The sequence below is a fragment of the Pantherophis guttatus genome, chromosome 6 (assembly GCF_059756535.1).
Source record: "Pantherophis guttatus breed Tessera chromosome 6, ASM5975653v1, whole genome shotgun sequence".
Taxonomy (NCBI): domain Eukaryota; kingdom Metazoa; phylum Chordata; class Lepidosauria; order Squamata; family Colubridae; genus Pantherophis; species Pantherophis guttatus.
In genome coordinates this window covers 96,770,318-96,783,835 of record NC_142068.1, presented here as the reverse complement: position 1 = coordinate 96,783,835, position 13,518 = coordinate 96,770,318, and the positions used below count along the sequence as shown (strand labels likewise).

General features: G+C 42.7%; 1 protein-coding gene across 1 annotated transcript in view; it reads right to left on the bottom strand.

Annotated features, from left to right (window-relative positions):
- BICC1 (BicC family RNA binding protein 1) overlaps nucleotides 1–13,518 on the bottom strand; it is a 132,202-nt gene that overhangs the window by 35,115 nt on the left and 83,569 nt on the right. The window contains exons 4-5 of the mRNA XM_034435360.3: nucleotides 3,173–3,252; nucleotides 451–609 (exon numbers count right to left, since the gene is read on the bottom strand). Coding sequence (XP_034291251.2) covers nucleotides 451–609; nucleotides 3,173–3,252 — 239 coding nt within the window. The remainder of the gene's footprint in view (nucleotides 1–450; nucleotides 610–3,172; nucleotides 3,253–13,518) is intronic.

The following is a 13,518-nucleotide window of genomic DNA, read 5'->3' as shown; positions in this document are numbered from 1 at the left end:
AGCTGTTCTAATGTGAAACCAAGATCGAATGATGGCTTCTATTAACTGGGTTTTATTGCTGGGTTGCTTCTGATTAATAAATTTCTTCAGTCGGCTCCATAGATTTTCAGTTGGGTTAAGGTCTGGGCTATTCCCAGGCCATTCCAGCAGTGGAATAGGATTATCTTGAAACTCCCCCCCAAAAAAGTGGTGTTATTAGCCATCAAACCTAAAAAATACTCTTTTCCCAAAAGGTTTCCACAATTTGGCCACTACTGTACAATATACTGCCTCTTGCTCTGCTTCCTACTCCTTCTCCACCAAACGCAAAAGAAACAAAGTGTGAAAGCGATACCCTCCTAAGAGACGTGGGCTAAATGCTTTTCCACAAAAAGTCCTGGGAGACAATTCCGTCTTCATCAGACTTGGTGGATGGTTTCGGGGTTCAAGAGAAGCTCAGAGAATACCTACTTGATTGCTTTTTTCCGCTTGGTTGTTTCGATTAGAATCTGGAAAATGGATGTGGCAGCCTGTTTCTTCCATCACTTTTTTAATATTATTCCCTCCTTTGCCAATGACGTGAGAATGCTCAGTGTGAGATACGTCCATCTTCAGGGTGACTCGATTGCTCTGGAATCAAAATCAGGTTATTTTTTATTTCACTCTCCCGGGAGAGAATACATTTCATCTTTATGAAGCCTTGGTTTCCAATCTAAACCCATTTTCTCTGGTGAGATTTCATCTGGTCCATTTCAAATCACCTTTCCTGAGTTAGAAAAGGTTACTTTTTTTTAAAACTAAAAATGGAAATATTTTGTACAAACTAAAAGGAACATTTTTATTGTGGCCATGCTCTCTATCTCAGCCATCCACAATCTTTCCCTCTTGGCACGCACGCCCGTCATTCCTGCAAATGGACCTCTGTGTAGGAACACAAGTGTCCTCTCCTCACGCAAGTGGAGCTTCACATGCACGCTTGCTCACCCCTCGCGCAAGTGGGACTTCGTTGCTCATGCGGCCTGGCTTGAAACAGGCTGCGGCCTGGTAGTGGGCCCAGGGCCCGGGGGTTGAGGACTCCTTCTCTATCTCAAATGTGCAAGCAAAAATCTCTGTGGTACTAAATTCATAGATAGTGTGTGCTTTTAAATAGTAATGACTATAGGTAAAGGTAAAGGTTCCCCTCGCATATACGTGCTAGTCATTCCCGACTCTAGGGGGCGGTGCTCATCTCCGTTTCAAAGCCGAAGACGTCTGAAGACGTCTCCGTGGTCATGTGGCCGGCATGAACGGCACAGAACGCTGTTAGCTTCCCACCAAAAGTGGTCCCTATTTTTCTACTTGCATTTTTTACCTGCTTTCGAACTGCTAGGTTGGCAGAAGCTGGGACAAGTAACGGGAGCTCACCCCGTTACGCGGCACTAGGGATTCGAACTGCTGAACTGCCGATCTTTCGATCGACAAGCTCAGCATCTTAGCCCGTGAGCTACCACATCCCCTAGTAATGACTATATTTAATTCTAAAGTAATAGTCTTTTTTAAAAAAAAAAAACAAAAAGTCTGTCCTTAAAAATCCAGTCTAGAAATGATTGGTCAGCATCAGAATCATTCATAGTTTCATCCCTCATGAAATTTCAATGCACATCCAGCATAGAAATTATCCAAAAACAAGTTGAGAAAATCATTTTCTATCCTTAAAAAAAAAGTGTTTTTAAATGTTTTAGTGCGCCAGTCTTTATTCATCTGGGGCTGGCCCAAAAACTTTGTCACTTTCCAACAGTTCTCTTAAGATCATGCATGTTTAAAAAACAACCATTTTTAGGCTGGTTTTTACAAAAGTATCTTGCACCGAAACTCAGCAAGATTTTCAGTTTGCTGTTATGTTAAAACTGTAATTATTATTATTTTTTTCTGAGATGGGAAGGTAAGCAGGAAAACTCTCCTAAAATCTGTTCACAAGTATAGGGGCTTTGGGCCCATTTGGGAAGTTTGTTGTCTGATGAGTAATTAGAGGAGGGTTTAACTGGATGCCCCACTATTTCTGAAAACAGAATCAAGAGTCAAACAACCAACCCGTGAAAATATCCTTGTCCCAAATATAGGTGACTTTTTCAAGGTTTAGATACAAAATTTGGGGGGGACAAAAAGTTCAGTCTGGACTGCAAACTTCTTTATTTGGGCTACATATTTTACTTGTTATGAGCAGGTCAGGATGCATGACTACATCTGGTGCCCAAAACCTAAGTGGAAACAACACTGAATAGTTGTAGCAAAGGATGTAAATCACCAAAAATACATCAAACTCCTTACATTAACAGATCTTTAACAGATTAACAGAGTTGGAAGGGATCTTGTAGGTTATCTAGTCCAACCCCCACAAACAGACCCTACACCATTTCTGACAGATGGCAATCCAGTGTCTTCTTGAAACCTTCCAGTGATGAAGCTCCCACAACTTCTGAAGGCAACTTCTGTTCCATTGGTTGATTGTTCTCACTGTCAGAAAATTTCTCCTTATTTCCAGGTTGAATCTCTCCTTGGTCAGTTTCCATCCATTATTCCTTGTCTGGCCTTCAGGTGCTTTGGAAAATAGCTTCACCCCACCCTCCTCTCTGTGTGAGCCCTTCAAATATTGGAAGACTGCTCTCATCATGTCTCCCCTGGTCCTTCTCTTCCCTAGACTAGCCATGCCCAGTTCCTGTAACCATTCATCGTATGGTTTAGCCTCCAGTCCCTTAATCATCCTGGTTGCTCTTCTCTGCACTCTTTCTACAGTCTCAACATCTTTTTTACAGTGTGGTGACCAAAACTGGATACAGTATTCTAGGTGTGGCCTTACTAAGGCTTTATAGAGTGGTATTAGTACCTCATTAAATGTCTTTCTGGTTGGATGCTGCTTTGAAATGTGTCCACATGGCAGAACTGGCTAGATTTGAGTTTTACATAAATCACGATTACTCACAGAATTGTGGATGGTGGTAGATGATTGTTTATTTTTGAAATCTCAAGGAACCGACTATGGAAAAATCCATATCAAATTGTTTATCACTTCTAGTAAGAAAATTTGCCCTTGTGAGATAGAAATATCACAATTTCTCTATTCTTGTGAACACTCAAGTAATATATATATATATATATATATATCCTAAAACCTAGAATTCTAGCCTAAAAATGAGAAGTTAAATTTTCAACTTACTTTTGTATCCAAGACAGACATGATCTTTTCCTTAGCTTCTTTAACATTCTCCCTTTTTCCAGAGACTTTAATGTGAGGATCTTAAAAGAAAAAGAATAATTACTTTGTACCAAGGCTAAATATCTTAACGAGTCTCTCACCCAATCTTTCTAATACAAGCAGGCATCCCGCCTTCTGCTTTTCATACATATTCTATTAGGTAGGTTATACAACCAACGGCACAAGAGGGACAGTGTATATTTCCTGGAGAAACCCTCAAAGCTTCATCATGAATTAATTTATGGCAGACACATTAACTTCCAAAAGTCTGAGATGGACTAGAGAACCTGTCGGTCCGTTAAAAAAAAAATTCCATTTCAGTGAAAACAGGTTCTGGGCTATATATTAACCCTGCTGGAATGTAATACATTTTATTGCTGAACATACCAAGTTCTACATGTAATCACAGAAATGTGAAATTTATTTTCTTTCACCAGAGTAAATGCCCAGTCAGGTTTCAAATAGCCATCATCATCATCACCACCATCATTGCCTACATCAGGGGTGTCAAACTTGATTTCATTATGGGCCACATCAGGGTTGTGTTGGACCTCGGGGGGGGGGGCGTGGGTGGGTGGGTGGCATGGCCAGCTCGATGTCACTCCTGTCGGGGCGCCTGTGGTGGCCAAGTGCTAAGGCAGGACTTCCCTCAGACCCTCCCTCACTCTCATTATAATCTTCTTTCTTCCTTCCTTCCTTCCTTCCTTCCTTCCTTCCTTCCTTCCTTCCTTCCTTCCTTCCATGGTGCACAGTGTTTAGAATGCAGACCCAGATTTTTGGGGGCAAAAGGCTGACTCTGTAAACTGCTTAGAGAGGGATGTAAAGCACTGTGAAGCGGTATATAAGTCTAAGGGCTATTGCTGTTGCCCTTCCTTCCTTCCTTCCTTCCTTCCTTCCTTCCTTCCCTCAGACCCTCCCTCACTCTCATTATAATTTTCTTCCTTCCTTCCCTCCTTCCTTCCTTCCTTCCTTCCTTCCTTCCTTCCTTCCTTCCTTCCTTCCTTCCTTCCTTCCTTCCTTCCTTCCTTCCTTCCATGATGCACAGTGTTTAGAATGCAGACCCAGATTTTTGGGGGCAAAAGGCTGACTCTGTAAACTGCTTAGAGAGGGCTGTAAAGCACTGTGAAGCGGTATATAAGTCTAAGGGCTATTGCTGTTGCCCTTCCTTCCTTCCTTCCTTCCTTCCTTCCTTCCTTCCTTCCTTCCTTCCTTCCTTCCTTCCTTCCCTCCCTCCCTCTTCCTTCCTCCCTCTTCCTTCCCCTCTTTCCTTATTGTTTCTTCCTTGCTCTCTTCCCATCTTTCCTTCTTTTTCTTTGTCTTTCCTCTTTCCCTTTCTCCTTTCCTGTCCCTTCTTGGATGCTCAAATGCAAAAGAGGAAACATTTCTTCTTTTGCTTTGTTTTTAGTTTGTTTTGATAGCCTTCTGCCAGAGAAAGCAGAGCTCGGGGGGCACGTGCGCCCCTGGTTTTGGCTGCAAAAGGCCTTCTGCCAGCGAAAATGGGGCCTGGGAGAGGCACCATGAGCTGGTCCTTTGCCGTTTCCAGGGTGGGCCCCGGGCCAGATCTAAGCAGGATCTGACCCCTGAGCCTTGAGTTTGACACCTCTGGCCTACATGGACAAATCCATGCACTTCTCTCGGCAACACTTTCTGACACCGCTTGCCTTTTGCCTTCTCCTTCCTAGGGCTCAGAGTGTGTGACCAGCCCAAGGTCACCCAGATGGCTTGATGCCTAAGAGGTACTGCAACTCCCCATCTCCCGATTTCTAGCCAGGTGCCTTTAGCAACTGCGCCAAACTGACTCTCAAATCATTCTCAGCCAGATTTATTCGTCCCCATATTTATGAACAGCCTGCCTGTCCCCATGTAATATTTCTGACAGAAAAATAAGTCTGACTGGGCATTTTATGAAAAATATTTTTCTTTGCTGAATGACAAAGATGGAAAGAAATCTATATAGGCCAGGGGTCTCCAACCTTGGCAACTTTAAGACTTGTGGACTTCAACTAGCAAAGCTGACTGAGGAATTCTGGGAGTTGAAGTCCACAAGTCTTAAAGCTGCCAAGGTTGGAGACCCCTGGTATAGGTAGTCCTCGATTTACAATGGTCCATTTACCGACCATTCCAAAGTTACAGCGGCACTGAAAAAAGTGACTTATGACCATTTTTCACCCTTGCAACCATTGAGGCATCCTCAGAGTCAGTGATCAAAATTTGGATGCTTGGCACCTGACTCATATTTATGACGGTTGCAGCGTCCCAGAGTCACGTGATCACTTTTTGCGACCTTCGGACAAAGAAAGTCAATGGAAAAGCCAGATTCACTTAACAGCCGTGTTACTAAGTTAGCAACTGCAGTAAAGGGGGGCAAAATTCACTTCACAAATATCTCACTTAGCAACAGAAATTTAGGGCTTAATTGTGGTCATAAGTCCAGAACTACCTGTACTCCTGATGCTACAGAACAGATGCCAGGTAAGTGCTCTTCATAGATGGTTGAAATATTTTCTAAAAATGAAAAGGTGAGGCAGTATGTTTCTATAGACTTAAATTTCAAGGACTGAATTAAAAAGTTATATTAATATCATACGGGATATGCTGAATGAGGGTTTTTTTCCTGATGAGATCCATACAGATGCAGGAACTTTCCTCAACTGAGATGCCAACTCTCTAAATGCCAACTCAATCAAGGACTTATGTTCCCTTCCAGTGATCAACCCTGCCCTCTCTGTTTGTAACAAGGATGTCAAACTTGGATTCGGCCCACGGGGTGCTTAGATCTGGCTTGTGGAGCCAGCCTGGAAATTATTATTATTTATTATTATTTATTAGATTTCTATACCGCCCTACTCCCGAAGGACTCAGGGCGGTGCACAGCCAAACAATAAAAACACATACAATACAAAATTTAAAAAATAGAATAAAATCAAATTAAATAATTTTGGCCCCGACAAATTTAAAACCCCAAACTTTTAAAACCAATTTAAAATTGAATATATAAATACTAAAAAATATTTAAAATTTTAAAAATCTTTTATAAAAGAGGGGGAAAATTAGGCCAGGCCGGCCTGGTGAAATAGCAAAGGACTGGCACATGGTGCCTCTGCTAGCAAAAACGGGGTGTGGGGGGCTGCATGCGTTTCCCCACACCCTGTTTTGTGTGGGGGGATGCATGCAGAGTGCTGCAGGAGGCTGTCCAGGCCAAAAATGGGTTGGGGGGCTGCGCACAGAGTCCCCGTACCCCATTTTGGCCAGCAGAGTACTGCAGGAGGTGTCTGTCCCATCTGCTGTCTGTACCCTCTTCCCCCACTCCTCCCCGGCTGGCCTACAGAGGACAACTACAGTGCTGATCTGGCCCTCAACGAAATGCAGTTTTACACCCTTGGGTTGTAATCTTAATGAGTACCGTATTTTCCAGTGTATAAGATGACTTTTTAACACATGAAAATCTTCTCAAAAGTTGGGAGTCGTTTTATACGCCGGGTGTCATTCTCCTGTAACCAGGCAGACCAGCCCGAACGGCTCTGACGAGCCAAGCTCTGACCATTCCAGCTGAGTTGCTTGCTAATCAGTAGCAAAAATCCCCCCCCTCCAGCTTGCTTACCTTAGCTGCTAGTCGCAACGCTTGCCTTGCTTCGCTTGCCTGCAATCCACTGCATCAGCAAGCAACTGAATCTCCCTGCCTGCAATCAAGCAGGCAGAGAGTTGAGGACTTCAACTCCCAGAATTCCTCAGCCAGCAAAGCAAAGCTAGCTGAGGAGTTCTGGGAGTTGAAGTCTACAAGTCTTAAAGTTGCCAAGGTGGAGACCCTTGTTCTATTGGGTAAGTTTTTTCCCCTTTGGGAGTTTTAAAAAAAAAAGTTAATTGGGGTTTTCTTTAGTTGTTCTTTTTTTAGAACTAGTCATTTAAAGTTTAGGAAGTTTTAAATTTAGCTGCTTTCATATAAAAATAAAAAATAAATAAAAATAAAATAATATTTATGCAGCTTTCTGAGATTTAATGTGTTTCTGTAGTGTTTCACTCTAACTACACAAACACACAAAATCTCACAAAGCTGTATGTGGAATTTTGGGTGTGTAAAGTGTGAAAGTTGGGTTTTGGGGCTTTTTATGGCTGTGTGAGGTTCCTGCTTGTTGCAGGGGCCATTTTGGGTCTAGCTCAGCTGCTTTTACATTGTGGGTGAGCCAGTTGTGTTGTGTTGTGTTTTGTAGGTTAAAAAAGGGACTTGCCCAGCACTTGCTCTCTCTCTATTGTTTGTTATCTTCCTCCTATCATCATCCGTTCCAGTTTGGTTGACAGCTTAGAAAACAAACAGCATGGCAGCTCCCATGGATTTATTGCCTTATCCTTCCTTTCAGCTTTAGAGTGAATTAGGAAAAGTTTAATCCAATTGCACTGTTTTATGTTTACATGTTTGATGACAAACAGCCTTATGTTTATAAGTGACAGTTTTCTTGCTAAGTACCTGCATGTCATAAGCATTTGAATTAAAATTACCATATTGAAATCAAATATGATGTTTTTTAATTTTTATTTGGTGTGCATTGGAAGAGGGGTAGTCTTATACGGCGAGTATAGCCCAAACCCTATATTTTAACAGGAAAAGTCGGGGGTCGTCTTATACGCCCAGTCATCTTATACGCCGGAAAATACGGTATATCTTGTTTGGCATGTTTTCAAACTTTCTTTGTATTGACTGCTTAGTGACACAAACAATGTAGCCTACACTGGAGTCCTGCTCAATAGGGCAGCTTTGCTGGCTGGGGAATTCTGGGAATTGAAGTCCGACAGGCTTAAAATTGCCAAGGTTGGAGACCCCTGCAATAGAGTAATGGGATTGAAGGGCTCCAGTAGTTTATCTTCTTATGGCCTGGTTTTTGTCTCGCTCTGTGGATGTGGCACTGAAATCTTTCGTAACTAGAAACCAGGATGGACAGAGCACCATCTGCTGTTGTTACACATCATCAGCAAGTAGCTGGATGATTTCTGTACAGCCAGTTCCTTTCTGAAAAGGAGAACAAGCTTTGCACCCACAGGGCCACCGATGATGCAGTGCATTTTGACGCACAGCATCGTTGCAACAGACTGGAGCCTCTTCTGCTTGTGTTCCAGGCAAGATCTCAAGAGCTTCACAACTAGCTTCTGATGCTAGACCCTCATCTCAGTGCAACGTGGCGTCCTTGAAATTATGAAATCATACAATACACCCGCACAATTTTTTTTCTCTATGTCATGCAGAGGGCGATCTGAATCTCTCCAACGAGAGTTGAAAGGATTGCTAGAAAAACAGAAGTCCTGGCTGGAGGGGAAAAAGAGATGCTCAAACCATCTTGTGTTTTCTTTGGCTGTGATTCAGTATGTGATAGGATTCCAGGCAATGGTGGCTTATTAAATAAACCAGGCAAAGCTTCACGTGGTGACCAAAATGACCACCTATCAGAGGTTCTTTCTCAGTATATTTTCCACACTGAACAGAGGCTGCATTGGGCTGCTTTAAATGCTGTAATTCTACAGAATTAGTGTTACGAATAGAGTTCGACCCACCATAATTAGTAGCAGGATCAAGAGGAAAATAGGCTAACGACACAAAGACGCCTATCAGACCTTTAGCAAGATTTGAAAACGAAAGGAGAATGGAGATCTTCTCCTTTGGAAGATCAGCCAAAAAAAGTCCAGATAGCTCACAAAAAGTATCTTTTCTTTTTATGTACACTGAGAGCCTATGCACCAAAGATAAATTCCTTGTGTGTCCAATCACACTTGGCCAATAAAAAATTCTATTCTATTCTATTCAAAAAATCATACAATCCGAAGGCTGGAAGGGACTTTGGTCTTCTAGTCCAGCGGTCACCAATTGGTGGTCTGTGGACCACTGGTGGTCCATGAGAAAATTTTGGTGGTCTGCAGAAAAATTATCTGCATTTTTTAATATTGCACTAAATCAGGGGTCCTCAAACTACGCCCCCTGGGCCAGATACGTGCAGTGAACATTTGTGTTGCTGCAAAGAGTCTCCCCCTTTGGGGTCTTTTTGTGTGGGTTGGAGCGGGGCAGAAATTCCGACTTGGGGTCTGCTTCAGCCTCCTGGTGGGGGGCTTTGGCCAAAGGCTGGAGGGAAGTGCCGCTGGTGGCAAGGAGCCAGAGGGCCTCGTTCCAGTGGGACTGCATCATGGCCTGGAACTGCCTGACCATCTCAGCCCGCTGAGCCTCCAGGCACCGGTACCTGGCCTTGCACTCCTGCAGGTCTTCCCTCTGCTTGGAAAGCCGAAGCTCCAAGTCCTCAGTGAGGTGCTTCTACTGAGCCTCCTTCTCAGTCAGATCCAATTTGAACTGAGCCAGCTGTTTTGCCAACTCTTTCTCATGGTGGCTGCTTAGCTCCAACAACTGCTTCCTGTTGGGGCCCTAAGGAGCCCAGGCAGGGAGGCGAGGAGTGGCTGGCAAGGGAGGGGTGAGTAGAGGCCGGCGAAGCACCCTTCAATGTGAGTGACATCGAGCTGGCCACCCCTACCCAGTCACATGACATGGCAGATCATATTACTGGTCTGTGGGATTTAAAATTATGAATTTAGTGATCCCTGAGGTCCAAAAGCTTGGGGACCCCTGTTCTAGTCCACCCTCCTGCCCAAGGCAGGAATCCTTATTGCATTCTGGACAAGGATTTGTATACACTGCTCCTTCCTCAACCAGATAATTGAGTTACCTGCCTGGTATTCCATTTTTTCTCTAGGAAGCTGAAATAATGTTAAATGAAACCGTTTTGGGACAGACCGGTCAGAATTAAACTGAAAACTTCTTTCAAATTTCAAGGAAAATTTGTGCTCTGAATTGCAACGATCTTCTTACAGTACTTATACCATCCTCTCAGAAAAGTCATTTTTACCATGATTTGGTAAAAAAAAAATTTTTTTCCTGATAAATGGAAATAAAAATGATTACTATGTGAGCATTCTGTGCTGCCAAATGTAAAAAGACTCTTTTTTGTAGCACGATGAATGAAAAATATACTGAGCTGTATTTTATTTTAAACTGTTTGTATTTTGTATTTTAAATTGTTTACTCCATTACGCTAAGAGCAAATTTTGCTGTAGTAAATCGAGCGAAACCAATCCAGCTAAGTGCACTCACAACTTGCTTATTTTGCCCATACAGACCAAGGGTGGAAAGCAGATGGTCTCTAAACTCTTCATGTTACAAACACAGTGGATCACTGTGGTTAAGGAAGTCGGAGAAAACTAGAATGCTAAAAATGTAGTAGAGTGGTGCAGCTGACAGAAGTTAAGTGGTTTAAAAATTAAAGGCACAGTGGGGGGGGGGAGGCATGACACAGCTCTTGGCTCCAAATTCCGTCACTTGCAACTACTTCTCATGGAAGATCAGACACAAATTCATCAGGGAACTATTAAATGCCAATCACTGTCTCGGGAAAGTGAATTTGGATCCCATAAAGCAAGCCAAACATCTCAGAGCAGCTAATAACACTAGAGACAAGTGCAAGTGGAAAAACAATGATGCATTCTAAAATCGTGATGCATCAGAAACTTCCCTACATCAATGAAGGTACAGAAGATCAAGGAGAAGAAAAGGGGATGCAAGATTTTAACTGATTTAACTTGCTAAATCCCATTTTCCCTAGAGCTGGACTGAAGGATCTAGGACTCCCCAAATGTTGATCTGCAGCTCCGAGCACAATTTACATTAAGCTGTTTGAGCTGAGGACTCTCATCTTCTTAAAAATTTCCAGTGTTGGAGCATTCACAATAAGTTGTTCCACTTATTAATTGTTCTAACTGTCAGGAAATTTCTCCTTAGTTCTAAGTTGCTTCTCTCCTTGATTAGTTTCCACCCACTGCTTCTTGTCCTACCTCAGGTGCTTTGGAGAATAGCTTGACTTTTTCTTCTTTGTGGCAACCCCTGAGATATTGGAAGACTGCTATCATGTCTCCCCTGGTCTTTCTTTTCATTAAACTAAACATACCCAGTTCCTGCAACCGTTCTTCATATGTTTTAGCTTCCAGTCCCCTAATCATCTTGGTTGCTCTTCTCTGCACTCTTTCTAGACTCTTTTTTACATCGTAAAACTATAGCTATATATATACTCTCTTTTTTTTTTCTTTCCGCCAATCTTGCTGAAGAAAACTAGATGAGAATCGTGTTTGGAAATAACTTATTTTAACAGGCTAAATTATCATTTCAAATTAGGTTTTGATTGAAAACAGTTCTATTCTCAACCCTCCACTCTATCTTTAGTCTTGTGTCATTGCTCTGGTGTTAACCTCATCAAAACTTGTCAATAAGTAGGGCAGAAATTACTGAATTTGTCTTCCTGAATCCAATGAGTGCTTGGCTCATCCTGAATAATTTGCAGTGACCAGAAAGAAGAACTTTAAACTCAGCATTCTGTAAATAATTCACAACCCAGCCATGAACAAAATGACAAAAAAATGGAACCATCATTACACTTATCATAAGTATACTTTGATGTAAATTTTCTTTAAGCTGCAAAACCTCAGAAGGGCAAAAATGCATCTATTATACTAGAGAAACAGAAGAAAACATAAAACTGAACAGATATCTTGGAAAAAACAAGCATTTTGCTCTCTCTCTATCTTTTAATACCGATGACGAAATCCAGTTTCTTTCTTGCAATTCTTCCCAACCGGCAGTTCAGTAATTACAAAACCCCTGCAAATAAATCTTAATCAGATGTACTGAGTAGTAAAGCCGTGTTCTTAAGTGGCATCCTACCAAAAAGCATTTCCATCCGATCCATTAAAATACATAAAAATGAGAAAACATGAAATGACTTTCTTAAAAGATTCCAAGAAAATTCAAAAGTTAACCTGACATAATAATTTTTTTTTTAAAAAAATGACATATGGATTCAATGATCGGTAAAACCTGTTCAACAGTTTTTATCTTCACATTCAATGAACATAATTTAAAAAGGAGCCGGGGGGGAGGAAGACAGTTTGGACTGTTTGAATCCAAATTTGTCTGGACATTCATTCATGTCTCTATTCCTCGCACAAAGACAAACCTCAACGTTCGTGCAGTCCAGCTGTGCAAGAAGAAATGGTAGAACTTCCATCCTGACCTGCTTTCCCCCTCTTGGCTGCTTATGGCTCTAGCTCAGCAGGCTGGGCAGGACAAACATTGTAGTTTCACAGGGACTGGAAAAACTCAGGCTGGGAAAACTTGGCTTATCACTCTCTCTGAAGGTCTTCCTTTGAAACGAAGGTGGAAATCTGCCTAGCCCTGCCTTGCTCAAAGCAACGGAGTTCCTAAAGGTGCTAAGACCACAGCAGCCAGAGAGAGACAGTGAGAGCGGGAGAGAGACTTATCCTGCCCTTATATATGTCTCTTTGAATAATGGAGTTTACTTTGTATAGCCAGTGTTGGCCAACATTTTCGGTACCGGGTGCTGAAACGGGAGTGCGCGAGGGCCGGAAACCGGAAGAGCAGCTCCGGTTGAGCTTCCGGTTTCCGGCGAGCATGTGAGTGCCAGTCACCTGGTCTTCTAGTTTCCGGCACTCCCTTGCGCACAAAGAGCAGCTAGCCAGCTCATGTGTGCGGCGGAACCCGGAAGAGCAACGGATGATGGCTGGCAAGCCCGGAGAGATGGCTCTGTGTGCCACTTCCAGCACTGCCACTTCCACTGGTATAGGCCATCCAAGTTATCTTTCAAGCCAAAAACAGCAATGCAAAAATGAGTCTAAATGAAAAAGGCCTGTGGGGATAAATGGCAAAAGTCAATCCGTATTCTGCTGGTGCCTGTTTGCTCAGAAATAAAATGACGCATGAAATCCCCCCCCCAAAAAAGCTGCCACACGTTGTTTATATCGTGCACAGTTTTTAGGCCAGAGACAGTTTTGCTTTTCCTAAACCATCGCCACTACAGAATTTTGTCTCGTGAAATGCCAAATTGAAACCACTTGGCTAGGAGAAAACTACAGACACGACTGTCCCAGAGAAGACTGAGTCGAAAAACTGGACTACACAGGAAGAGGCGGGACTTAAAAGCTTTCAGCAGACCTGGTCCCATTGGAGGAAAGGCTATGTCACACCCCAGGCATGACTGCCGTGCCCGCTGTTAGGAGAATGCGGCACCCTATCATGTCTTCTGAATGACAGGTTGCAAAGAGGTACACAAACCAACACTGCTAAGGTCTTGTTTTCCCAGGTCAAAATACATCAAGGAACATGGATTTGTTCCTTTGGCGAGATATACTAAGCCATGTATCATTTTGTGGGCCTCTTACTATTGCACCGTTGTGGCTCCTTCAATTTTAAAGACTGCTACTCAATCACTCAC